Below are 27360 nucleotides of genomic sequence, written 5' to 3'. Positions count from 1 at the left end.
GCACTGACCTTGCTGTCTCTGCCGCGCTGCGAGTCAAACTGCTCATCGGACATTTCTGCAGGGAAAACACCATTATACCTGTTCATCACATACAATCTTTAAAACTCTTAATGTTCCATCATTTGAGTTGGTTCTCTTCCTTACACCAACCAGATGCATTTTTCTTTTTAATTCTTTAGATAGTTTTTTATTAATACACTTTTGGATGATCAACACATTTAATTGTATTAAAGGTCCCATGTCATGCTTTTCTGGTTCTTACCCGTCCCCTTGTGTTATGAAGGTTTTTCTGCATGTAACGGTCTGCAGAGTCACAAACCCTCAAAGTACACCCTGTAGCGAGTAAAACTCTAACACAGAGAAGACCTGTCTGTGCTGCCCCAGAACGCCTCCTTGGAGATTTCTCTTTTTCCATTGTTTACTTCCTGGGTATCGCTACGTAGGGATACCCAGTAGCCACGCCCAGAGCTATGACCAGGCTGATTGGTCCAAATTAACCAATCCACGGACTTCCTCACACACACACATGATTTCTCCTCCCTGCTGCAGGCTGATAACAGACAGTTGGGATCGCGGCGAAATTCTCTCTGCAGACCCATTCTCTCTGCAGACCCATTCTCACTACAGACCCGTTCTCTCTGCAGACCCATTCTCACTACAGACCCGTTCTCTCTACAGACCCGTTCTCTCTACAGACCCATTCTCTCTGCAGACCCGTTCTCTCTGCAGACCCATTCTCTCTGCAGACCCGTTCTCTCTGCAGACCCATTCTCTCTACAGACCCATTCTCTACAGACCCGTTCTCTCTGCAGACCCATTCTCTCTGCAGACCCGTTCTCTCTGCAGACCCGTTCTCTCTACAGACCCATTCTCTCTACAGACCCATTCTCTCTGCAGACCCATTCTCTCTGCAGACCCATTCTCTCTGCAGACCCTTCTCTGCAGACCCATTCTCTCTGCAGACCCATTCTCTCTACAGACCCATTCTCTCTGCAGACCCATTCTCTCCAGACCCATTCTCTCTACAGACCCATTCTCTCTGCAGACCCATTCTCTCTGCAGACCCTTCTCTGCAGACCCATTCTCTGCAGACCCATTCTCTCTACAGACCCATTCTCTCTGCAGACCCATTCTCTCTACAGACCCATTCTCTACAGACCCGTTCTCTCTGCAGACCCATTCTCTCTGCAGACCCATTCTCTCTACAGACCCATTCTCTCTGCAGACCCATTCTCTCTGCAGACCCATTCTCTCTACAGACCCATTCTCTCTGCAGACCCATTCTCTCTGCAGACCCATTCTCTCTACAGACCCATTCTCTCTGCAGACCCATTCTCTCTGCAGACCCATTCTCTCTGCAGACCCATTCTCTCTGCAGACCCATTCTCTCTACAGACCCATTCTCTCTGCAGACCCATTCTCTCTACAGACCCATTCTCTCTGCAGACCCATTCTCTCTACAGACCCATTCTCTCTGCAGACCCATTCTCTCTGCAGACCCATTCTCTCTGCAGACCCATTCTCTCTGCAGACCCGTTCTCTCTGCAGACCCATTCTCTCTGCAGACCCATCTCTCTGCAGACCCGTTCTCTCTGCAGACCCGTTCTCTCTGCAGACCCATTCTCTCTGCAGACCCGTTCTCTCTGCAGACCCATCTCTCTGCAGACCCGTTCTCTCTGCAGACCCATTCTCTCTGCAGACCCATTCTCTCTGCAGACCCATTCTCTCTGCAGACCCGTTCTCTCTGCAGACCCATTCTCTCTACAGACCCATTCTCTCTGCAGACCCATTCTCTCTGCAGACCCATTCTCTGCAGACCATTCTCTCTGCAGACCCATTCTCTCTGCAGACCCATTCTCTCTGCAGACCCATTCTCTCTGCAGACCCTCTCTCTGCAGACCCGTTCTCTCTGCAGACCCATTCTCTCTACAGACCCATTCTCTCTGCAGACCCATTCTCTCTGCAGACCCATTCTCTCTGCAGACCCATTCTCTCTGCAGACCCATTCTCTCCAGACCCTCTCTCTGCAGACCCATTCTCTCTGCAGACCCATTCTCTCTGCAGACCCATTCTCTCTGCAGACCCATTCTCTCTGCAGACCCATTCTCTCTGCAGACCCATTCTCACAGCGTTTATCAACCTTTTTCTTTCTCAATATCAAGCCACACTTATTGTTTTTACTTCGGCTGTGACTTTGTGTGTGCTCAGGATGAGTTTGGCTGTGTATCGCTAAACAAGGAAACAACACCTCCACGGAGCTCAGCGCGATTCACAACGTCCCGACCAATCAGAGCACACTGTGCTCACAGGGAGGGTGGGGGCTGGAGCTATTGGAGCTACAACGAGCCGTTAAAGGCAGAGAGTGAAATTCAGTGAATACACGTAGTTTACAGAGATGCCGTTTGAGAAACCAATGTGAGTTTGGAAAATTGCACAATATAAATCTATTCTAGTCGACCTCAACAATGGAGTTATGATCAGTGGAAATGGCCGTGACATGGGACCTTTAAGGTTTATACTCCATATTATTTTTTGGAGATGTTATCTTGTGTTACTTAGCATATAAACACACCTGTCTCCTCCTCTTCCTCCAGGCACCCTGCTGTGACTTTATAAGGAACGCCACGCTCTTCCTCATCCTCCTCTTCCTCCTCCTTATCGCTGTCAGACGACATGGTGACGACTCGAGGAGACGGCGCCTCCCTGCTGCAAACACAAACATATCATAACAAAATGTATTTTATAAATAATATATATGTCCTTCCTCCTCCTAACTTAAAGAGTTTTGATGGCAATTATGTTTAATTAAGAATAAAAACACTTTTTCGACATACTATACTATGACTTTTATATTTAAATGCTGTGCTATGACTAGTTTTCGTATTCCGCGATGGAGGTTAGTGTTTTTTTAAATGACCAGCAGCTGTGAAACAAGCCAAACATTTACCCGAGGTTCGCCACTTTCTGCTGAGGTGCATTCTGGGAGATCGGAACACTGCTGGGAGGTCGGAGGTCGGCGAGTCGCTGCCTCATCCTGATGGTTAACTCTGGACAAAGACGCCACACGAAGATACAGCTGCACACACACACACACACACACACACACACACACGCACACACACACACACACACACGCACACACACACACGCACACACACACGCACACACACACACACACACACACACGCACACACAGGTTTTCAATGAAATCACATTGATTCATGTCGTGATGTTTGAATGGATGATATGTTGTGAAGCGCTTAGTTTGTACAATTGAAAATAAAGACAGTTTTCATGAGGATCAATCCGTCTGAAGTTAACACACACACTCAGTTTACTGTGTAGTGAACATGTGTGTGTATTGAGGCGTACCTGTCTCCAGACACTGTGATCAGGTGTCTGCAGTCACTGGTGAACTTCAGACCTGTCACTATCTCTGAGGGACAGAACAAGAAAATGTGTGTGAAAAACTTTACTAAACCACTCATAAAGCCACACTTACAAGAACATATGTATTCAAACACACACACACACACACACACACACACACACACACACACACACACACACACACACACACACACACACACACACACACACACACACACACACACACACACACACACAACTGACCGGAGTGTCCGAACATGGTGGCCACACACTCTCCGGAGTAGAAATCAAATATGCTGATGTTCTTATCCGAACAGGAAGTGGCGATGTAGAGACCGGAGGGGTCGATCTGCACCTGAGGAGGAGGAGGAAGAGGAGGAGGATGAAGAGGAGGAGGAGTGAGTTTACACCTGAAGCTAAATTGTTATTAATAATCTATAAAACATGTTAGCTAAACGTAGTGACCTTACCTTAATGAGAGTCCCGTCCTCGCCCTGAGAGCCTTTATACATCTTCTTCTGTTTACCGTTACTGATGTTGAAGATCCTGCAGGAGGAGGAGGAGGAGGAGGAGGAGGAGGAGGAGGAGGAGGAGGAGGAGGAGGAGGAGGAGGAGGAGGAGGAGGAGGAGGAGGAGGAGGAGGAGGAGGAACAGAAAATAATAAAGTTATAGTACAAGTCCAATAAGTTGTCTCACAATAATTCTTCATTTTGCAGTGTGTGTGTCTGTAATAATTTATAAAAACAATATTAAGGTGAACAAATTGTTTAAGCCAAATTCCTTTCCAACTTACTTTAAAGGTGGGGTAGGTAAGTTTGAGAAACCGGCTCGAGATACACTTGTTGTTATATTCCATGGAATGCTCTTAACATCCCGATAGCAATGAATATCTTAAGTGCTTTGACAATAAATACATAAAAAAATATGATCAATGGAAGCCGTGGCGCTGTGAAAAGCACGACCAATCACTCTGAGCCGGCTAAAGTAACTGGATGGCCTACCTGCCTGTCAGCCTTCCATCTGGGCACAAACTCATCTCGCGCCCTCATTGGTCATGTGCGTGTTCGTGTGTGTTGGAGGAGGGGCTCTGTGAGGAAGTGGCAGATTTGTTCCGGCTGTGTATTTTCTAATAACTCGAGCTGGTTTCTCCAAAATTACCTACCCCACCTTTAATGGGTGTGTTTTTTGGGGGCCCATTTAATTATAAAGCTCATCTAGAGTTTAAATGTTGTTTAATTGTTTTCCTTTATTGGTTTATGCACCTCTAATTATTTTATTTGTATTATTTATCTGTAAATTGTTCTGTCCTTGCCCAAATGGGGACGCTCTTCTCTCATTTCCCCACTCTGACCAGCAGGTGGCAGTCTAATCAAACACAGAGAGGAAAGCCAGACTGGACACCATTTATATTTAATATAAAACATGTAAATAATACATTTTAAACTCCTTGTTTATGGATCCAGAATGGATGAATAATTCATGATTTAATGACGGCTGCTGTCTGTCTCTGTGTTCGTGGTGCGTTCAGGTGCTGCTCTGGGAATTTGAAGTTCTGCTGCTGACTTTAAAATATTCAAATCAAACCTGGAAAACCGTCAATAAACATGGAGGTTATTAAAAAGATGCAGAAACTATTTGCTTTTGACTTTCGTGGCAAAGGAGTTCCCACATCATATTTCTTTAATTTAGAGTAACGTGACGAGGTAACAGAGAAGAAGCAGAAGGATGTTGTTTCTAATCAACAAAGGAAGGAGAGGAAATGAAAAGGAAACCAAGAGAACAAAAAAGTGGGTTAGAGGAGAAAAAATAAATGTAAATAAAGCAGAGGAAAAATGTAGGAAAGAAGAAACATAGAGAGGTAAAGGAAGGAAGAGAAAGAGGAAATTAAATAACGAGACGGGATCATGGGAGTTAATCCTAATCTTCCTCCTGGTGCCTGCTGGGTAATAATCCTGCCTGCAGACTACATACACACATACACCACACACACACACACACACACACACACACACACCACACACTCACTAACTCACACACTCTCACTCACACACACACACACACACACACACACACACTCTCAGACAGGTGTGTGTGTGTGTGTGTGTGTGTGTGTGTGTGTGTGTGTGGTGTGTGAGTGTGAGGTGTGGTTGAGAGTGTGTGAGTTAGTGAGTGTGTGAGTTAGTGAGTGTGTGTGTGTGTATGTGTGTGTGTGTGTGTGTGTGTGTGTGTGTGTGTGTGTGTGTGTGTGTGTGTGTGTGTGTGTGTGTGTGTGTGTGTGTTACCTGATGCTGCGGTCCTGACAGCCCACCGCTGCGTACTTCCTGGTGGGCTCCACGTCCATGTCGTACAGCGTCGTCTTCCTCACCACGTGATGAGTGCGAGTGAACTGCAGACCCTCCTCCAGCTGCGACACCACAGAAGAAGAAAAGATGAAATTCAATTCCAGGTTTCATTGCCATGTGCACAGCAGCTACAGTGGAGATATGGCTCCTCCAACAGAGCAACACAGAAAACAAATACAACAGATAAATAGTGCAAGTAAATACAAATACAATAGAATAGAAATGGGGTTATTAATGTTAGTCGGAAACACACAAGTAAAGTGAACATCCACATGTAAAGACAATTGGACCACCAGAGGAACTAATCTTATAATTAATACATTTGACTCTCGGTAATTAATTGCACGATTTTATTATTAGATAATAACGATGTGCATTTGTTCATATTCATGTTGGACATGTTATGTTTATTTATACGTATCTTCCGACTTGAAACCCAACTGTTTCCATCGGCCAATAAGACGATATATCTTTCTACATATACCAGCATGCTGAATGACTCGTAGAGCTTTGAGGGGTCGGAGAGAGCTGATAAAGGGATTTATATCTGCAAAGGAACTTAAAGAATCAGTTCCACTGTACAAGATTTCTCTCTGAGATGTAGTAGAGTAGAAGTAAAAAGGAGAACTGGATAATACTTAAGTACAGATACAAAAAGAAGTGGAGTATTTGAGTTCATATACTAAGTAGCTGGAAATGTCCTTTCTTCTTATACATTTCCCCTTTCCTTCTTGTCGTGTTATTTCTTTAATATGTTCATTTATTCGATATATCCAATATGTGTGTGTTGTGTAAGTCGTGTTGCCTCCTCTCACCTGCTGAGCGGTGCGGAAGTAGACGCTCTTATCGGCTCCACAGCTGATCATCCTCACTTTGCCCTCATTGGCTGAGAGACAGGAAGAAGGCGTGATGTCAGAGAGGAGACACACATTAACAGCAGACATCTTTAACGTGATAATAATCTTTAGTTGTATAGCACCTCTCATACAGTAAGTGCAGTTCAAGGTGCTTCACATAGACATTTCACAGAACATTGATATCACACAGATAACACATGTACCAGTCAAAGACATTAAAACAAATAAAAATAACAAATAGTAGACATATAAAAAATACATTTAGATTAAACGATGAAATTGTGTAATAAAAGGGGGATAATGCAAATTCAACACACAATCAGATGACAGGTTAGAATGCATCGCAAAGCATTGAGAAAGGTCAGCAGACAGAGAGCAGGAGGTTGCTTCCTAAAAGGCTCATTTGTACAAATGTTTTGTTTTGTGATGTGGGGTCAGAGGTCACGTGACTGACCGGCGAATCGTACGGCCGTGATGGAGGACGAGTGTTCGTCCAGCGTCTGCACCAGGCTGTACTCCCGGCCCGCGTCCAGGATGTGGATCAGACGGTCCCGACTGGCCGTGGCTAACAACTGGAGACCTGAGAGACACACAGAGGAAATGTGGGATGAAAGAAGATCCTATTATGTTTTGGGGGGTTTTCCTTTCCTGTATGTATTCATTAACCTTAAAGGTCGCCTATGATACTGTTTTTCATCAATATATTACAGGTCTCAGATATATACAGAGCCTGTCTCTGATTGGCTGAAACACCAAACAGATAATTGCAGCATTACCCATAATAGTGCTGATTCTCTGTCTGTTACTTTAGATGAAAATAAGGAGCCCCTCCCCACGCCCCTCTGAGAGACATTTGGTTACAAAGAACTCAATGGAGCTCTAGGAGGAGGTTCAGGTGATAAGGGGGGGGGGGGGTTACCTTGGTTGCTGATTGGCTAATGGTTACACAAGCCAACAAAAACATCGTTCCACATGTTGATGTAGAAGAGACATGAAGAAGAGGGGACACATGTTGATGTAGAAGAGACATGAAGAAGAGGGGACACATGTTGATGTAGAAGAGACATGAAGAAGAGGGGACACATGTTGATGTAGAAGAGACATGAAGAAGAGGGGACACATGTTGATGTAGAAGAGACATGAAGAAGAGGGGATACATGTTGATGTAGAAGAGACATGAAGAAGAGGGGACACATGTTGATGTAGAAGAGACATGAAGAAGAGGGGACACATGTTGATGTAGAAGAGACATGAAGAAGAGGGGACACATGTTGATGTAGAAGAGACATGAAGAAGAGGGGACACATGGTGATGTAGAAGAGACATGAAGAAGAGGGGACACATGTTAATGTAGAAGAGACATGAAGAAGAGGGGACACATGTTGATGTAGAAGAGACATAAAGAAGAGGGGACACATGTTGATGTAGAAGAGACATGAAGAAGAGGGGATACATGTTGATGTAGAAGAGACATGAAGAAGAGGGGACACATGTTGATATAGAAGAGACATGAAGAAGAGGGGACACATGTTGATGTAGAAGAGACATGAAGAAGAGGGGACACATGTTGATGTAGAAGAGACATGGAGAAGAGGGGACACATGTTGATGTAGAAGAGACATGAAGAAGATGATTTGCACAACAGGTGACCTTTAATGGGACAGTGCACATTAATCAAGATTTCTGTAAATGTGCCAGAGTTAGCCAAGAGGCGTTTTTTCATCTGTAGTCCCTGGACCGATAGTAGGGCTCTGTAGGTTTTAGTGCATGTCAATGGTCTGCAGAGCCTCAAATCCCTGTGTTCCTCCAGAGGGAGTTTCTCTCCCACATCCCCTTTTTGACAATAGCTCCCTCGTTTTTTTCAGATCTCCTTTGCAGGTTTCTGTGTGAACTCAACAGGTCAAATGTATTTGTAAAGCTAGATAAGGACAGAAAATATACAAAAAGGTGTGAGACGTAGATTGTGTTTTTCTTTACAGTCTGAGAGGATTTAACATTGTGTTCGGATTGCTGAGCTGGCGTGTTCTCACTCAGCACTTTGCTCTTAAACTGTGTGTGTGTGTGTGTGTGTGTGTGTGTGTGTGTGTGTGTGTGTGTGTGTGTGTGTGTGTGTGTGTGTGTGTGTGTGTGTGTGTGTGTTTACGAGTCTCAGCATTCCTCTCTCTGTGTTCCTGTTTCTTTGTCGACAGAAATGCGTCTTATTGTTGAGTTTGCAGGTTTTACTATCCAACAGTAACAGTTTTACAGGCCCGTTTTATAGTGTGTGTGTGTGTATGTGTGTGTGTGTGTGTGTGTGTGTGTGTGTGTATAAAAGGTTTCAGAAGCAGCCAAAATAAGTTTCAGTCCCACTAGTATGGAGAATTAGTTTGAACTTTGAACAAAATCTTCAACGCTTTTTCCCCCTTTATTTATCCATATTTCATTTAATGTGTTCTGCCTATGTTTTTTGAAATTATGTATATGAATAAATTGTAATTTATATGGAAAAGAAACGTAGAATACCATGTTTTATTTCTTTATAACAAACATTTTACCCCTCACATTATAGTTATAACCTTCACAAGGGCCAGTTCCCACCAAATAGCCCTCATTACTCTTATTAAGAGTTTTTGGACAACCAATTATCAAACTAAAATGCTCATTTTATTTACTTATTTAAATGATCAGTTATAGTTTAATAATATCTTATCTCCCTCTCATGGTCTGGCACCAAGTTGTGTTATTCAGGTGGAGATGTGAAGCCATTTATTTTATGCTAGTGTTACTTTTTATGAATTTAATGGATTTTATGTTTTATTTGCTCCACAACATCTCATCATTAAATCCAAATAACAACCAGATTCAGCCCTAAAAAACAACAAAATGTGCAATAAATGTGTAACACTAGGGTTTAATCTCCTCCTGTTGTCAGTACTAACTTTAAAATTTCTCACACGTACTAAAAAACAACCTCAATTTACTTCACCGTCATGAGTGAATCCTCTGATCACAACAGGTCTTTTTAGATCAAAGTGACACATGATGCAGTCTTATCTCTGATTGGATGAATCAAATGGACACAAAGACCACAACAGAAGCTCCATCAGAGCGAGGTGGAGGTCAGTCTCAGTGCATCCTCCCTGCAGGATCACTGCCTTGCTCAGGGGCAGAGGACACGCCGGCGCAGGTCATGGGAAAGGCTGATATTCCCACTATTTTGACTTGCAGGCATAAATTGCTTTTTAGATCCTTCCTGATTATTTACTTGCCTGGGAACCTGATGAATAAAATGCAAGATTGTGTTTTTTTTCTATTTCTATTCTGTCTATTATTGCACAGCCTTTATCTGTTAGAGAGTGATGACGAATTGTTTTACGCAAACATGGAAGTTAATGTTGGGCTATAAAGGAACAACAGCACGATCACATGACTTCACGTCACCACCGCTAAGCTAAAGGAGGCTAATGTTGGGCTATAAATGAACTACAGCACGGTCACATGACTTCACGTCACCACCGCTAAGCTAAAGGAGGCTAATGTTGGGCTATAAAGGAACTACAGCTCGGTCACATGACTTCACGTCACCACCGCTAAGCTAAAGGAGGCTAATGTTGGGCTATAAAGGAACTACAGCACGGTCACATGACTTCACGTCACCACCGCTAAGCTAAAGGTTGCTAATGTTGGGCTATAAAGGAACTACAGCACGGTCACATGACTTCAAGCCACCACTGCTAAGCTAAAGGAGGCTAATGTTGGGCTATAAAGGAACTACAGCACGGTCACATGACTTCACGTCACCACCGCTAAGCTAAAGGAGGCTAATGTTGGGCTATAAAGGAACTACAGCTCGGTCACATGACTTCACGTCACCACTGCTAAGCTAAAGGAGGCTAATGTTGGGCTATAAAGGAACTACAGCACGGTCACATGACTTCACGTCACCACCGCTAAGCTAAAGGAGGCTAATGTTGGGCTATAAAGGAACTACAGCACGGTCACATGACTTCACGTCACCACCGCTAAGCTAAAGGAGGCTAATGTTGGGCCTGATGACGTTTAGTCGTGTCATTTAGACACTTGATAGCAACCAACGTTTTTAAATTCACCAGTGCTACTGACATATTTCATGTGGTAGAACACAACGTTAAAATCTCCTCAGCTTGTGTTAACCACAGACCATATTTCAGGATAACAACCAAAAACATGTTCAAAATCCATTGACTTGAAGACGAGGAAACCAGATGTTTACTGTGTTTCTATATGTTGTATTGTGTTGCGTTTATATTCACACAGAGAGTAGAAAGTAGTCTCTCACCAGTGTCTGGTTTGGAGAACTCGAGGCAGAGAATCTCTGAGTCGTGAGCCTGAACGTTCAAAATCTCCTCCATCCCGTCCAGATCATGGATCCTACAACAAATATACAATAAACAATAAATATGACCTTTTGCACATAAAAAACACAGATAATCAGAACCTGCTGAGTTTACTTATCCATTACTCAGGTGATTGACAGAAGCTGATCACTGAGCTGGTTTTGGGGGTTATCTTTTGTCATTTTAATTTTGATAATCATCCTTGAAGGAGCGGGAGTCGCTGCTTCAAACTTGTTCAACATCTCCACCTGTCTCCCCCCCTCACCTGAGGACCCCCATGCGGTCTCCGGAGGCCAGGTGCTGCCCGTCAGGACTGACCCTCAGGGTCCTAATGCCCGCCCTGCTCTGGTCGGCCTGCGGCCCCTCGGAGCTCGAGGACCCCGTCTTCTCTGAGCTGCTCCCGGTCACCGTGTCGCTCTCCGGGTCCAAAAGGCCGGAGACGTTATCGTCCACGTAGATGACCTTCTGCAGGTCCTGAGGGGTCAAAGGTCAAAGAGTGTCAGGTAGCATTCATTTACAGTTTGTCTTTATTAAAACGAGGATGATAGATGTACCTCTTACAAATATTACTTATGGAAAAGAAAACGATTACAATAAGATATTGGACTGTATTATTGTAATATGAGCTTATATATAACCCATCTTTTACTGTATCTTTGTTAGACCTTATTTACGTTCTTAGTGTTATTATTGATTTTATTTCTATACCTTTAGTTTTTCATATTCTCATGTTGAATTTGTAGGATTTGAGACCTTAAACATGTTGTGACCCCTTGTTAAAGAAACCGTTCATCTAAATTGGAGTACTACTGGATGTAAAGGGGAATGTGAGAAAATAACTAATACAGAATAAGTATAAAAAAACAAGAATGATGCATAAAAATAGAAAAATCTCAAAAAGAGAAGAGACGATTCTGCTATCAGCTAATTCAACATCACACTAACATTTCTACAGACAGATGAAAGCACAGATGTGTTCTCCTACGTGGCTCAGGATGTTCCTGGTGAGCAGTTTGTGTCCGTCGGTGTTCCAGAGTCGGATGGTGTTGTCTGAGGAGCAGGAGAGGAACGACCCGGGGGGGAGACGCACCTCCCCTCCATCTCCTCCCTTTCCTACTCCATCTGGGTACACCTGCAGGAGGAACACAGAGAGGCTGTCTCAACTGAAGTGCTTCAAGACGACAGATCAATATGTTGTTATCTTTTGATTAGGTCCATTATATAGCAATGTCTTAGGTCCAGATAGGTCAGCATGTCGTCAATACAGTATTGAAGTCTCTTTGGATAAAAGCGTCTAACAAGTGACCTGTAATGTAATGTAATGTAATGTAATAGTTATTATAATGTGGAATTCTAGAGTATTATGAAGTAATTCCTGGGGAGGGTTTCAATGTTTACTGTTCCCTTATTGCAAATGTCTACTACTCCCTGTATCTGTTGAAATGTCCTCAACTGTTCTAAATAAAGAACCGGCCGTTTATCAAACCTAGCAAACAGGTGTCTTTACACGGTTACACACATTCCACATTGAGCAGGTCTCCCTTGAAAAAGAGATCAATGATCTCAATGGGATTTATCTGTATAAATAAAGGTTTGAAATGAAATGAAAATTCCGTTTTTTGACCACTTCAGCTCAGTGACCTTTGACCTCTGAGGAATGTGTGCCTTCTTTGTATTTAAATAAAATAACTTAAATAACGCTGACCTCCAAGCTCCACACACAGGAGGAGTGGTATAGGGCGGAGTAGAGTTTCCCCGCCCTGCGAGGGTCCTTCAGGTCTCGGACGTCCCAAACGTAAACGCTGTGGTCGTTGTAGACGCACGACAGCCAGCGGCTCGTAGGGTCGTAGGTCACGGCTACCGTGTCAGGGGTACCGAGCCTCTGGACGGGAGGTGAACAGCTGACTGAGGAGGAGATAAAGAGAGAGAGGGCTCACAAATAATAAATATTTTCATTGCAGCTGATTATAAAGGTCCCATGTCATGCTTTTCTGTTTATTACCCGTCCCCTTGTGTGTTATGAAGGTTTTTCTGCAGAGTCACAAACCCTCAAAGTACACCCTGTAGCGAGTAAAACTCTAACACAGAGAAGACCTGTCTGTGCTGCCCCAGAACGCCTCGTTGGGGATTTCTCGTTTTCTTTCTGGGTAGAGTGACGTGACCATACCCAAATGGACCCATTGGTCCGTGGAGCTCCTCACACACACACTCTCTCAGCGGCGAAACGTGCTGGGGTGGGGGGTGCTAGTGGAGCCTTGCAGCGGCAAAACTATGGCACGCTTACACTGTAGGTGCGCCACGTTTGGGGGTGCGGGGGGGGGGTGCAGGTGCTAGTGGAGCCTCGCAGATCGGGGTGCTGCAGCCCCCTCAGCACCCCCCCCTTCCCGCGTCCATGGTGCTCAGGCTGAGTTTTGCGATGTCTCGCAGACCCCACGCAGCAGCCAGGAAACCGCACCAGTAAGCCAGCTCACACTGCGAGCCCCGCAACGTCCCGCCAACACGGCACCCAGACCCCACGCAGCATTCCCATCTGTTTGTCCTTACTGGTGTCATTTTCTGGTTGCTAACAAACGCCATAGTAACACATAATCTGATGTTCCGCTGTAACGGTGGTGGACTCATCAGAACAGAGTGGGCGAGCTGACCAATCAGAGCACAGTGGGCTCATGGGGGGGGGCAGGAGCTCCAACAAGCCGTTTAGGACAGAGAGTGAATACACAGACTATACAGAGATGCTGTGAGAAACCAATGTGAGTTTGGAACATTGAACAATGTAAATCTATTCTAGTAGACCTCAATAATAGAATTATGATCAGTAGAAACGGCCATGACATGAGACCTTCAGTAGTTTAACAGTTTTGGGAAGAGATCCAAGGAAAAGACACAATGTTGTTTCCTAGCTTCTTGAATGAATTCAAATGAACATATATACATATTTGGTCATGTGTTTTAATTGAACTATTCACATCTTACTGTAACTTGTATTCATGTACCTGTGTTATTCATGTTTTATTATCTTTACTTTTTAATGTTTATAATGTGTTTTATGCTCTTAATGTCTTTCATTTTTGTAAAGCACTTTGAATTGCCTTGTGTTGAAAAGTGCTATATAAATAAACTTGCCTTGCCTTCATGAAAACCGGTCTAATTTCCAGTTTAAATGTCCAATTTTCGTTGAGTCACTAATCCAAAAGCGACATACATTCACTTCATCACCGTAGACATTCCTATGGGGGCAATTTGTCTTTTTTTTCATCTTAAAATGACATACTTATTTAACTAAGTCTCATAAATAAAACAAGAATAATGCCTGTTTTTTTTCAGCCAAAAAAGGAAGTTGGATCTTAGGAAAGAGTTGTGTCTTTTCATTGGATCTCTTTCCAAATGTTCCTTCTCTAAACAAGTTATCTGGTATTATTCGTTAAGGCAAGACAATAAAATGTAGTTTTTCTATTTAGGAATCTCCCGTGAATACGTTTTATTGACAAGGATTATGACGGAAATGATTCCTTAACTAAATAACTGTCAGGTGTGTGTGTGTGTGTGTGTGTGTGTGTGTGTGTGTGTGTGTGTGTGTGTGTGTGTGTGTGTGTGTGGTGTGTGTGTGTGTGTGTGTGGTTGGTGTGTGTGTGTGTGTGTGTGTGTGTGTGTGTGTGTGTGTGTGTGTTACCTAGCATCCGTCATGCTGGCGATGTCGGCCCCGAGGCAATGGGGGCGGGGCAGCGTGCACAGGAAGTGAAGACTAACGGGACTGAACGCTCGCACCGTCCCGTCAGAACAACCACAGAAGATCAGCTCGTCTGTGACCGAGAGGGAGGTGGCCTGAGACGCCTGGGGATGGATGGACACACACACACACATACACACACACAGCGAGAGAGACACACACAGAAAGATAGGCAGAAAGACAGATAGAAGAAAAAAGGACAGAAAGAAAAGACAGACACACACACACACACACATGGACACACACACACACATGGACACACACACACGTGAGTCAGAATCAAATTTCAGAAACGTCACTTCTTCTTGCTGAGTTATGACGACACCATGAAGATGATTTTTGACCCTGCGATGACGTGAAGTCCACCTGGAGTCGTCTTCAGTAAAAAAAATGATGGCCTTTATCTAGTCTACAGATCTGTGCAGATAAAACCCAGGTGTGTGCACGTGATAGAGTGAACAGTGAGGAAAATAATCCTTATGAGGCAAAGTGTCTGCTAAATAGAGCTGCACCATTTGGGGAAAAAACAACTAATTTGCCATTTTTTTCACTGGAATTGCAATTGGGATATGTTTTCGACAAAAGAGGAAATCATCCCTTTTGGAACATTATTCAAATTGTCATTTCAAAATATATAAAAATTAGGATCTGTACGAGACAATTTAATTAAATGTTTAGGACAGGTTAGGGTTACATATTCTTTAAATATAATTAACACCACCTTTTTGTAATGTTGAATTATTGGACTATGCTAAGGTGGAGTACGTTATGCCCGTCAGATACTGGACGTTTGCAGCTTTTTTTAAATGGTGGGTCTTCACTAACGGTATGGAAATGATTTCAGTCATCATGAAGACACCTCTGCAGACTCAGTGCCCTCAGCAGGAACTTGTTCTTTGTGTTTCTCTGATTTAAAAAGACTGAAAATGTAAATGAGAGAATGTGAGTGGGAGAAGATCCAGACAAAGGCGGCTGTGTTACTGAGCTCCTCCAGAAAGAGAGAGACAGTGTGTATTAACCGCTCTGCAGATGCAAAGCAATCTATGACAGCAGTGTGTGAATGTGTGTGTGAAAGCATGAATGAGGCCATGTGTTGTAAAGAAATTAGTAGACTAGAAGATCACGTTTAAATGCATCTTCAGTACTTTGAAGTATCAGGAGCACAGTGTGAGTACTGCTGCAGTGAGTGGATGCTGGATGTTGGTGGAGGAGGCGGTGGATGCTGCGTTCAGGGACCACTGTGAATCTGAGCGTGGAGGTGGAGTGTGGGTATGAATGACAGCGGCGTGCTTTGAACCCGACCAATGGGGTGAGAGAAGGAAAGAAAGTGGGCGGGTCCGAGTCAGTCAGTTCAGCTAATGATTTACTGATTATCAGCTTATTGAATTATTCAAATTTTAATGTGTTTTCTGAGCCAGCAAAACAGTGGCTTTTCAGGTTGAAATACAGCCGTAATCACAGGATCAGCCTATTATTAAACTATATATATACTCTATATATTAATGTTAGTAAAGGAATTACAGGCTGAACTGACTGAGTCCCGGTGAGATGGAGACTTACGGGCGCAGAGTCGACGCTCTGCACAGGAAGCGAGGGGGAAGAGGAGGAACTTCACATTAGAGCTTTTCACAAGATATACACAGTTAAGTACTTAAAGTTAACAGTAGCTTCTATAACTTCTAACTGGACTGAAACTCACACATTTTACATTCTTACACACTTAGTGTATATAATATCCTGCTTTATATTTAGTTAACTGAAGATTTGTATTCCAACATGTGTATTCTCAACTTTTTTAATTCTATTTGAGATGTTTACATTTTAGACTTGTCTATTTCTACTCTTTTAATTTCTCTAATGTGCAATGCCTTGTCTTTTTATGCTGCTGCAACACAAACATTTTCCAAATTGGGATCAATAAAGTACATCTATCTTATATTATATTCATCAGAAAAAATAGCAACGTTTCCACCTGTAGCCACACACACAGTGAGGTCACATTGCCCTGAGGTACGCCTGTAGCGAGGGGACAATTACTCCTACAGTTTGTTGGGACACTTTTATCAGTACTGATTGGCAGAGGTATCTTTCTATATTTCTGCTCTTATGATTGTTAGTCAGGTTGAACAGTAACACAGCAGAGAGCAACCATTTGGCAAAAGTTAGCTAACATTTGCTGGCTAGTTTGTAAGATTGGTAGCTAAAGAAAGCTAACTAGCCAGTTTGATCGATAGCAAACGTTAGCTAGCTTAAAATGTGGAGTAAATAGCCAACTTTTCCTAGACAGCTAGATAGCTTTTTAAGTAGATAGCTTCCTATAGCTATAGTTTATTAACTAGAAAGCTAATGTTTGCTGGCCGGCTTGTTAAATAGATAACTTAGTTCGCTAGCTAAATAGACCCAGATACGTTCATTTAATTTGGAGGAACTAACACATTTTAACTGAGTTTGAACCGGAAGTAGGAAAAGGGGCGGGGCTACATACGGTAAATAGAGTTGGAAACGTCTCTTTTAACCAAATGCTGTGACTCACCCTCAGCTCGACCCACTTGTCGAGGAGTCTCCGGTCGTTGAATTCGCACAGCAGGCCGGAGGAAGTGATGCAGAAAGTGGACGAGGCCTGTTTACCTCGACCACACGCCACATCGCTGAAGAAGTTGTTCCTGAGTTCTCCCAGCAGCCCTGAACGCCCCAGCAGAGGCACGGTGGCGTTCACCTTGGAGGTCTTAGCGTGGTCCAGGTACCAGAACTTCACGTGTCGATTACCGGCGGTAACAAAGTAGGAGCTGTCGTCGGAGAAGGACACGGCCGTCACTTTACTGGAAACCTTATTGGCTGCAACAACGACGTTTTTCTGATACACAGACACACAAAACAACAACAACATCAGTCAGCTGGATTACAAAGCAGTTTCACTACAATATACTTTCACAGAGAACATTTGGCAAAATAAGAAGATACAATCGACTACAATTTAACTATTATCGGCCCTCTCAAATGTATGTTTACTGGCTCTTGAAATAATCGTTAATAAACACCTGGACTACTAAACAAAGTCTACACAACAAGAAACACAACGTAACGGCTGTATATGTGATAATCATGTCTTTGTAGATCGCTGTTATTTATAATTCATTTTAAAATGTGTATTTGTTTATCATTTGAGAATATAAGTTTGCGTTTTCCCTTTGTTTATTTATAATTTTTCAGACTATTTTATATTTTGTATTATATTTATTTTATAATTGTTGTTTTCCTTTTTGGTGTGAGTCATGAGGATGGGGAGGTTGGTATACAGATACCCCCAAACAACCACAATAACACATTGGAAAATTACCTAATTAAGGGATTTTATTTAAGGCTAAACCTGAAAAAAGTATACACTTAAATACTACTCACAAGATAAATACTCAAAACAACAGCGTGTACATGAACGCATCATCCTGCTGGGTTTGAATGCTCTTCAGCAGCCACGTGACCTAACCTCATTTTTAACGAGTTTTTCAAAGATGTTTTTTTTGCATATTTGTACTGTGTGGATTTCAGTTTCATCTGATTAAAACCTCCTGCATTATTCACTCAAACGTGACTTGTCTACCTTCCAGTTCCAGACGTTGACCATCATGTCGTGCTGGTAGCCCACGCTGACGATGTATTTCCCGTTTGGAGAAAACGCGACGCAGGAGATTCCGTATTTGTGTTCCTGAAGCTCGGCGACCTGCAGACGCTCCGAAGCGTCCCAGACTCGGACCGCCGGCATGTGGCCGCTCTGAGGAAGAGGAGGAGGAAGAAGGTCAAAAATATATACACAATATGTGAGCATTGTCCTTGTACTGTAACAGTCTGTCTTCTTGTTCAGTCTGTATTGGAAAATACTTAATAACATCTTAAAAATACAATATAAAATCTTAAATGTGTAGGCAGCTCATTCCACTGGTAGTCAGTAACAGCCACAAGTCAGTCAATAATACAAATGTTTTATAAACACTTAACGTGGTCCTGATTGAACTACTACCACGTTCTGGTCTTTCATTTCCAAATTACATTGATTTGTTTGATCTACAGTTTAATTCATTTGTGATTTGTGATTATTTCAGTCTTTTATGTGTATTTTGTTTGTACGTTTCAGCACCCAGTGTTGGTTTAATAGGATAATGATTCAGTGATTTAGTAACAACAGCAGGTTGACTCCTCATCATGCTGAGAGACCTTCTGTTCCTCTAAACCTAATCCTCCAGACCTCCTCTGTTTGCACAAGGACTCGTTTCTGTTGTTTCTCTGCAAGGTTTGGGGCTTTTTTGTTTTGAATCTAGTCATTTTATTTAATATTAAGTCATTTATCCTTCCTATACATGCTTGCTCCTATGCTGATTGGCCAAGATGCATCTTAAAAAACAAGTATTAACAGGGTCTTCAACACACAGACTAAAGACCCTCCCTAACCGCCCTAAACTGAGTAAACTCTGGTCCTGGATTAGGCTCTTGAAGACCTGCTGATCATCAGAAAGACTCACCTCTCCTGTGACGACATATTTCCCATCTGGAGAAAACGCTAACGTGGTGATCGCCTTCCTGAAGAACAGGAAGAGAGAAAAGGGTCACATGCTTAAAATCACGTAATCAGACATGGTCAGATCTGAAGGAAAACCCTGGTTGTATTTGTATTGTATAACAGTGACGAGTTGAAAGTCATTCTGTGACAAAATAGACCCATTACACTAAATGGACTGTACTTATAAATCTCTTCATCAGGTCTTCTCGACCCCTCAAAGCGCTTTACATTCTACGAGTCATTCACCCATTCACACCTCATTCATGCAGAGCAGCACCACTTGCGCTAGGGAAGCTAACACTCACACACACACTCTCACACACTCATACAAGGACACATCGACATGTTGACTGCACGGGCTGGGATCGAACCAACAACCTGCTGGTTGAAAGTCGACCGCACTCCCTCACAGCCACAGTCAACCCTTTATTCCTTTATGGACCTTGATTATATGGTGTGTCTTTCAGTGGCGAGCCGTGATTTTTATACCTAGGCCCTCTGACCCCCACCCCTTCCCTCGAATAAAAAAAAGAAAAAGAGTTATTACGTCACAGCGTGTACTTCAGCGGAAAAACAACGGCCCGGGGTGCAAAACGCATCAATGACAGCGACCCTCTACCACACAAAACAACACCTGTAAATAACCCAATTTGTGTTCTTTGACATTGAAAAGGATATTGCATTGTGTTTGTTACTTTCGTTGCAGTTGTATGTCTTAAGTGTAATTTGGCATGCTTTTATTTTGAAGGCGAGTTTACGCTGTTGACAGGAAGTTGTTGTTGCTATGGAAACAAGAAAAGCTTCACAGCGGGCGGAACGTGTCATAAAGTCCGTGATAATAAAACCCACCCATTTAGAGGGAAGATATGATTGGTCAATTGTACTGTCACTTGACATTACTCTCTCATTCAGTTACTATAGCTAGCCCTCTGTGAATTCATAGCAGGACCACCAATCAGCTCCTGTCTTCACCTCGCAGAGATGAGATTCTTTCATTTAACCCTTCACATTCAGAAACTGAATAGGCAGATTCAAAGGATTTATTTATTTGGAAATGTTATTTTAAATACAATTAAATCAAGTTATTTTGGTAAAACTAGAGAGGGCCCTGACGGCTCGCCATTGGTGTCTTAATTCAGTTACTTCCCTTGGTACACACTAAACAAAATGTCAGCCGTGTAGTGTAGTGTTGTAGCTAACAACTTATCGTCGCTTCAGCTGATTCAAAATGCTGCAGCTCGTGTACTAACCAGAGTTAGGAAAAGGGACCACATTACTCCTGTTCTGGCTGCCTTACACTGGCTCCCTATAGAACACAGGATAGAATTTTAAATTCTTCTTCTCGCCTACAAAGCCCTTAATGGGCAGGCGCCATCTTACCTTAAAGAACTCATTATACCCTACTGTCCTACTAGGGCATTGCGTTCCAAGAATGCAGGGTTGTTGGTTGTTCCTAGAGTCTCTAAAAGTACAATGGGAGCCAGAGCCTTTTCTTATCAAGCTCCACATTTGTGGAATCAGCTTCCAGTTTGTGTTCGGGCGGCAGACACCCTATCCGTTTTTAAGAGTGCGCTTAAGACCTTCCTTTTTGATAAAGCTTATAGTTAGGGCTGATAAGATTCAGCCCCTAGTTTTGCTGATATAGGCTTAGTTTGTCGGGGGACATCTTACTTCTTCCTTCTCTCTGTCTATACCTGTGTACTCTCATGTTCCGATTAACCCAGCTTCCCCAAATGTCTTTCTTTTTGGTGTCTATATACGCCGGGATCTGGAGTCATGGATGATCCTGCGCTCCTCTGTCCTGCATCGCGAGCCCTGGATCTTGAGTCGTGGCTGTGGTCCTGGATCATAGGTCCTGGATGGATATCCTCGTGGATTCATCTTCCTATTATACACACATGCATTTCCAAACATTTGGACTACCTATGTTGCAAATGTATTATCTTTTCAATTTACACACGGCATCTATTGCACGTCTGTCCGTCCTGGGAGAGGGATCCCTCCTCTGTTGCTCTCCCTGAGGTTTCTCCCATTTTTCCCTTTAAACTGTGGGTTTTCTTCGGAAGTTTTTCCTTGTACGATGTGAGGGTCTAAGGACAGAGGGTGTCGTATTGTCATACTGATATTTTGTACAAACTGTAAAGTCCACTGAGACAAATGTAACATTTGTGATATTGGGCTATATAAATAAACATTGATTGATTGATTATCCATAGCACTGATAGCAGTTTAACTCATTATAGACTGCTTAATTAACCCCTATTAAATAAACTACGGTTCCTTATCAACCCCAGTCTAGGGGTGCGAGTCTTAAATACTTAAAAAACTCAGGAATAGGTTTTATTTGTGTAGTAGCTGGTTGTGCTATTTCATAATAGAATTGGAGGGATGAAACCCTCTGGTCACACATGCAGAGCACACAGCACAGACAGTGACATTTGTTCTCTGCTTTTAACACATCCCAGTACCAGGTGATGGCGATCATTAAATGTGAGACGCTCAACTTTTGACCGTAATGGATAAACCTTTCGGGTACTTATAGCGCATATTGCCACACTTTGGGAAGCAATTATGCACTCAAAACAGCAAATGTGAGTACAGCTAAATTGAGACACAGTATCAGAACTGAGCCAGAAACACAATTTACAATTCCTTTAAAAATCGAGTAAATTATAATGGAATTAGACCTGCACGCCACACACTACACTCAGGTATCTTTATTAGTAAAAGCATGATAAATATGAAGTTTTTGTTAAATGCTTTTTGCACCTGAAAGAAGGCTTGTTTTGAGCACCTATTGTACCCTGAAACAGTTTCCACATGCAGGTGAGGTGAGAGCTGATTGGCCGAAGTCTTACCTGGAACTGTTGAAGATGTAATGCTGTTTGTTCTTCCGAGGATTCAAAAGGACGACGACACACCTGAACACACACACACACACACACACACACACACACACACAGAGAAAGTTAGCATGTTAAAACACGATGAACCAATATAAACACAACCAGAAAGAAACCTGCTCCCCACCCGATGTACAAACACACTTCATAGAAAACATGTGCGCGTGCACACACACACACACACACACACACACACACACACACACAACTTAAAGTTCAGGTTTCACTTCCAAAACAAGGCAAAACTATCAGAGTTCAACAGTTACTATTCATGCTCTGTCTCTCACACACACACACACACACTCTGATGTATAAACAGTGTGCAGGTTTAATGAGTCTCTGTTTGGTGACTCAGTCTGTCCAACATGTACCTTCATAAACAGATCATGCTCTGAAAGGCAAAGGCACACACGCGCACACACACACACACACACACACACACACACACACACACTGACTAAAAACACACCAAACAAGTAGTATAATCTCCACTTAGTTCATAACTTTAGTATTTTCATTTGTGTCCCTTTCTTTCATTATATCACTACATCATTCACAGAACTCTATAACCAGTGGTGGACAATGATAAAGAACACATTCAGTGTTATTGTGTGTGTGTGTGTGTGTGTGTGTGTGAGTGAGTGTGTGTGTGTTGTGCATCTGAAGTGGGAATAGTGCAGGTGTGACATCAAAGCCCTCTCTGACTTTTGACCTCTGAGCAGAAGAAAAGCAGGTTTTCTTTGTTCACAGGTGTTGATCTCATCTCACCTGTGACATCATCACCCTCTCTGAACAGGTAGGAACCAATCAGAGAAGAGCTTTAGAGTGGATGGATGGATAAAGAGAACAGGGCCAGGCTTTCAGTGGTGCATAAAGCTTAAATAAACTTCTGGTATCGCTGCAGAATTTCTTTGTATTTCCACCCATTTGCAAAATCAACATGACCTCTATATTGCATATATGCATAACACTTCATTATTGCACTAAGGTACGATTTAATTTAGTCGAAGGAGAGTAGTAATAGAAAGCAACATTTTAGTTTGTAATTTGAATAAATGTTGTATTGGTGTCTTTGCTCCAAAACAAGGGTTTTGGAAGTAATTTCCTTCCAGCAGAAAGTCATCGATAGCATAGCACTTTATTTTCAACAATCGCATATAGAGCGGTGCATTCAGGGGCATCCCTTGAGTTAAATAAGGGCTATTTAAATGCCAGTACTTGTTGTTCATTGATTTACCTCCAATCTAATTATCCACTGATTTACAGACGTCTCTTTCCTAATGTAGGTCCATGTGAATAAAATACTTATAGAGCAAGGCAGGAATGAGTTAGTTTATCATGTTGCAATGTGTCATATTGATTTAATTTACACAACAGAAAGAAACACTTTGGATTCCATATGAGGTCAAACCACACAGCATTACCTAATGCTCAATCAATGTGTGTGTGTATGCGTTGATGAGGAAGAGTATAATTGGTTGCTGACTCAACTGCTTAGAGTCAGCACAAACACTTATCACTGAGTGTTTGTTCAACTCCACACACACACACACACACACACGTCCAAACACACACAGCCTGCCAACTAACACAGGGATTATACGTGTGTGTGTGTCCTGACTTGTATTAACAAGTCGAAACAGATCTGTCAGAGATTACCTCGTGAACCTCTGACTTCTTTATTAAATGTTCAGCAGGATATTAATGTTGTCTGTGTGTTAGCGTAGCTTAGCATAAACACTGGAAACGGGTGGAAACAGATAGCATGGTTGTGTCCAAAGTTCAAACACTGATTAACATGTTTTTTTTATCTCATTACAGAGCTGAGTCTCTTCTTCTCTCTCTCCAATAATAATCACAATCCTGCTGATGTATCTGGGGAACCACAGGATACATAGAGATCTGTGTACAGAACTGTATCTGCGTCTGTGTTTCAAAGGATGGAGGTTGTTTACAGTCCTTCAGATAAAATCAGACAGAAACACCCCTGTCCCCATTGCAACCACCGCTGACCAATCAGCAGCTGCCGTAGTGACCCGGTCACATGATCAGAGAGTTAAAGGGGCCTTATTATGTTAATTTCCAGGTTTTCAGTATGTAGTGTCTCTACTTTAAAGAGTCCTCTCCTGCTAATGTTCAGGTGTATATCAGTATGTAGTGTCTCTACTTTAAAGAGTCCTCTCCTGCTGATGTTCAGGTGTATATCAGTATGTAGTGTCTCTACTTTAAAGAGTCCTCTCCTGCTGATGTTCAGGTGTATATCAGTATGTAGTGTCTCTACTTTAAAGAGTCCTCTCCTGCTGATGTTCAGGTGTATATCAGTATGTAGTGTCTCTACTTTAAAGAGTCCTCTCCTGCTGATGTTCAGGTGTATATCAGTATGTAGTGTCTCTACTTTAAAGAGTCCTCTCCTGCTGATGTTCAGGTGTATATCAGTATGTAGTGTCTCTACTTTAAAGAGTCCTCTCCTGCTGATGTTCAGGTGTATATCAGTATGTAGTGTCTCTACTTTAAAGAGTCCTCTCCTGCTGATGTTCAGGTGTATATCAGTATGTAGTGTCTCTACTTTAAAGAGTCCTCTCCTGCTGATGTTCAGGTGTATATCAGTATGTAGTCTCTCTACTTTAAAGAGTCCTCTCCTGCTGATGTTCAGGTGTATATCAGTATGTAGTGTCTCTACTTTAAAGAGTCCTCTCCTGCTGATGTTCAGGTGTATATCAGTATGTAGTGTCTCTACTTTAAAGAGTCCTCTCCTGCTGATATTCAGGTGTATATCAGTATGTAGTCTCTCTACTTTAAAGAGTCCTCTCCTGCTGATGTTCAGGTGTATATCAGTATGTAGTGTCTCTACTTTAAAGAGTCCTCTCCTGCTGATGTTCAGGTGTATATCAGTATGTAGTGTCTCTACTTTAAAGAGTCCTCTCCTGCTGATATTCAGGTGTATATCAGTATGTGGTGTCTCTACTTGAAAGAGTCCTCTCCTGCTGATGTTCAGGTGTATATCAGTATGTAGTGTCTCTACTTTAAAGAGTCCTCTCCTGCTGATGTTCAGGTGTATATCAGTATGTAGTGTCTCTACTTTAAAGAGTCCTCTCCTGCTGATGTTCAGGTGTATATCAGTATAGTGTCTCTACTTTAAAGAGTCCTCTCCTGCTGATGTTCAGGTGTATATCAGTATGTAGAGTCTCTACTTTAAAGAGTCCTCTCCTGCTGATGTTCAGGTGTATATCAGTATGTAGTGTCTCTACTTTAAAGAGTCCTCTCCTGCTGATGTTCAGGTGTATATCAGTATGTAGTGTCTCTACTTTTAAAGAGTCCTCTCCTGCTGATGTTCAGGTGTATATCAGTATGTAGTGTCTCTACTTTAAAGAGTCCTCTCCTGCTGATGTTCAGGTGTATATCAGTATGTAGTGTCTCTACTTTAAAGAGTCCTCTCCTGCTGATGTTCAGGTGTATATCAGTATAGTGTCTCTACTTTAAAGAGTCCTCTCCTGCTGATGTTCAGGTGTATATCAGTATGTAGTGTCTCTACTTTAAAGAGTCCTCTCCTGCTGATGTTCAGGTGTATATCAGTATGTAGTGCCTCTACTTTAAAGAGTTCTCTCCTGCTGATGTTCAGGTGTATATCAGTATAGTGTCTCTACTTTAAAGAGTCCTCTCCTGCTGATGTTCAGGTGTATATCAGTATGTAGTGTCTCTACTTTAAAGAGTCCTCTCCTGCTGATGTTCAGGTGTATATCAGTATGTAGTGCCTCTACTTTAAAGAGTTCTCTCCTGCTGATGTTCAGGTGTATATCAGTATGTAGTGTCTCTACTTTAAAGAGTCCTCTCCTGCTGATGTTCAGGTGTATATCAGTATGTAGTGTCTCTACTTTAAAGAGTCCTCTCCTGCTGATGTTCAGGTGTATATCAGTATGTAGTGTCTCTACTTTAAAGAGTCCTCTCCTGCTGATGTTCAGGTGTATATCAGTATGTAGTGTCTCTACTTTAAAGAGTCCTCTCCTTCTGATGTTCAGGTGTATATCAGTATGTAGTGTCTCTACTTTAAAGAGTCCTCTCCTGCTGATGTTCAGGTGTATATCAGTATAGTGTCTCTACTTTAAAGAGTCCTCTCCTGCTGATGTTCAGGTGTATATCAGTATGTAGTGTCTCTACTTTAAAGAGTCCTCTCCTGCTGATGTTCAGGTGTATATCAGTATAGTGTCTCTACTTTAAAGAGTCCTCTCCTGCTGATGTTCAGGTGTATATCAGTATGTAGTGTCTCTACTTTAAAGAGTCCTCTCCTGCTGATGTTCAGGTGTATATCAGTATGTAGTGTCTCTACTTTAAAGAGTCCTCTCCTGCTGATGTTCAGGTGTATATCAGTATGTAGTGTCTCTACATGTCTCCATGCTTTAATGTTCAAAAAGCTCTTTATTTTTCTCATACTGTCTGTGCTGCAGCACCTCTTTTCACCCTCTGTCAGAAACCAGAGCCCAGTCTGCTCTGATTGGTTAAATGGCCGGCTCTGTTGTGATTGGTCAACCGCTTAGAGATGATCACGAACAATGTGTCGGAGCGCTAGCCAATAGGAGCGCGAGTGTTACATATTGATGTCATCATTTGCAGACCATTGACATGCACTAAAACCTATATAACACACTTTAAAAAAAAGGAGAACCCCAAAAAACGTCTTTAATAAAAGTATTTCCTTTCTTTGTATACTGACAAAATGCTAAATTATTTAAATGTGTACATGAGGAAGGGAGTGCTGAAGGATTTGTAAAAATGCAGCATTTGTAGTAAATGGGCTAAAACATGGGAAGGGCCTTTGAAAGGACTTGTTCATACGAGAGAGGAAGGTGCCCTTGTCTTCCACACACATGTAAACACACACACACACACACACACTCTGCAGCATTGTAGCATGATGTGGTCAGGTACAGTTTGTCCCAGAGACCACCGACCCAACCCATCCTGAACCACATCTGCAATGCAGCAAGAAAAACATGAAAAAAGACAGAGAGCTGCAGAGAAGAAGACTATGTGTCTGTCTGTCTGTCTGCCTGTCTGCCTGTCCGTCCGTCTCTCTGTCTGTCTGTCTGCCTGCCTGTCTGTTGTCTGTCTGTCCGTCCGTATGTCTGTCTGTCTGTCCGTCCGTCTGTATGTCTGCCTACCCGTCCGTCTGTCTGTCTGTCTGTCTGTCTGCCTGCCTGCCTGCCTGCCTGCCTGCCTGCCTGCCTGCCTGCCTGCCT

At 42.6% G+C, this 27360-nt stretch overlaps 1 protein-coding gene across 1 annotated transcript in view; it reads right to left on the bottom strand.

Moving 5' to 3' along the window:
• The window catches only part of mapkbp1 (mitogen-activated protein kinase binding protein 1), a 57622-nt gene that overhangs the window by 13400 nt on the left and 16862 nt on the right, over positions 1-27360 (bottom strand). The window contains 20 exon segments of the mRNA XM_034207423.1: positions 9-55; positions 2573-2706; positions 2948-3076; positions 3373-3436; positions 3634-3745; positions 3861-3936; positions 5673-5794; positions 6548-6618; positions 7044-7169; positions 10887-10978; positions 11210-11418; positions 11930-12076; positions 12650-12814; positions 12816-12849; positions 14615-14775; positions 16232-16249; positions 17205-17525; positions 18270-18440; positions 19186-19243; positions 22082-22144. Of these exon segments, the coding sequence (XP_034063314.1) occupies positions 9-55; positions 2573-2706; positions 2948-3076; positions 3373-3436; positions 3634-3745; positions 3861-3936; positions 5673-5794; positions 6548-6618; positions 7044-7169; positions 10887-10978; positions 11210-11418; positions 11930-12076; positions 12650-12814; positions 12816-12849; positions 14615-14775; positions 16232-16249; positions 17205-17525; positions 18270-18440; positions 19186-19243; positions 22082-22144 (2320 nt within the window).

This window comes from Gymnodraco acuticeps, unplaced genomic scaffold (genome assembly GCF_902827175.1).
Source record: "Gymnodraco acuticeps unplaced genomic scaffold, fGymAcu1.1, whole genome shotgun sequence".
NCBI lineage: Eukaryota > Metazoa > Chordata > Actinopteri > Perciformes > Bathydraconidae > Gymnodraco > Gymnodraco acuticeps.
Note: the sequence above shows the minus strand (reverse complement) of the source record. Positions and strands in the feature narration are given on the sequence as shown.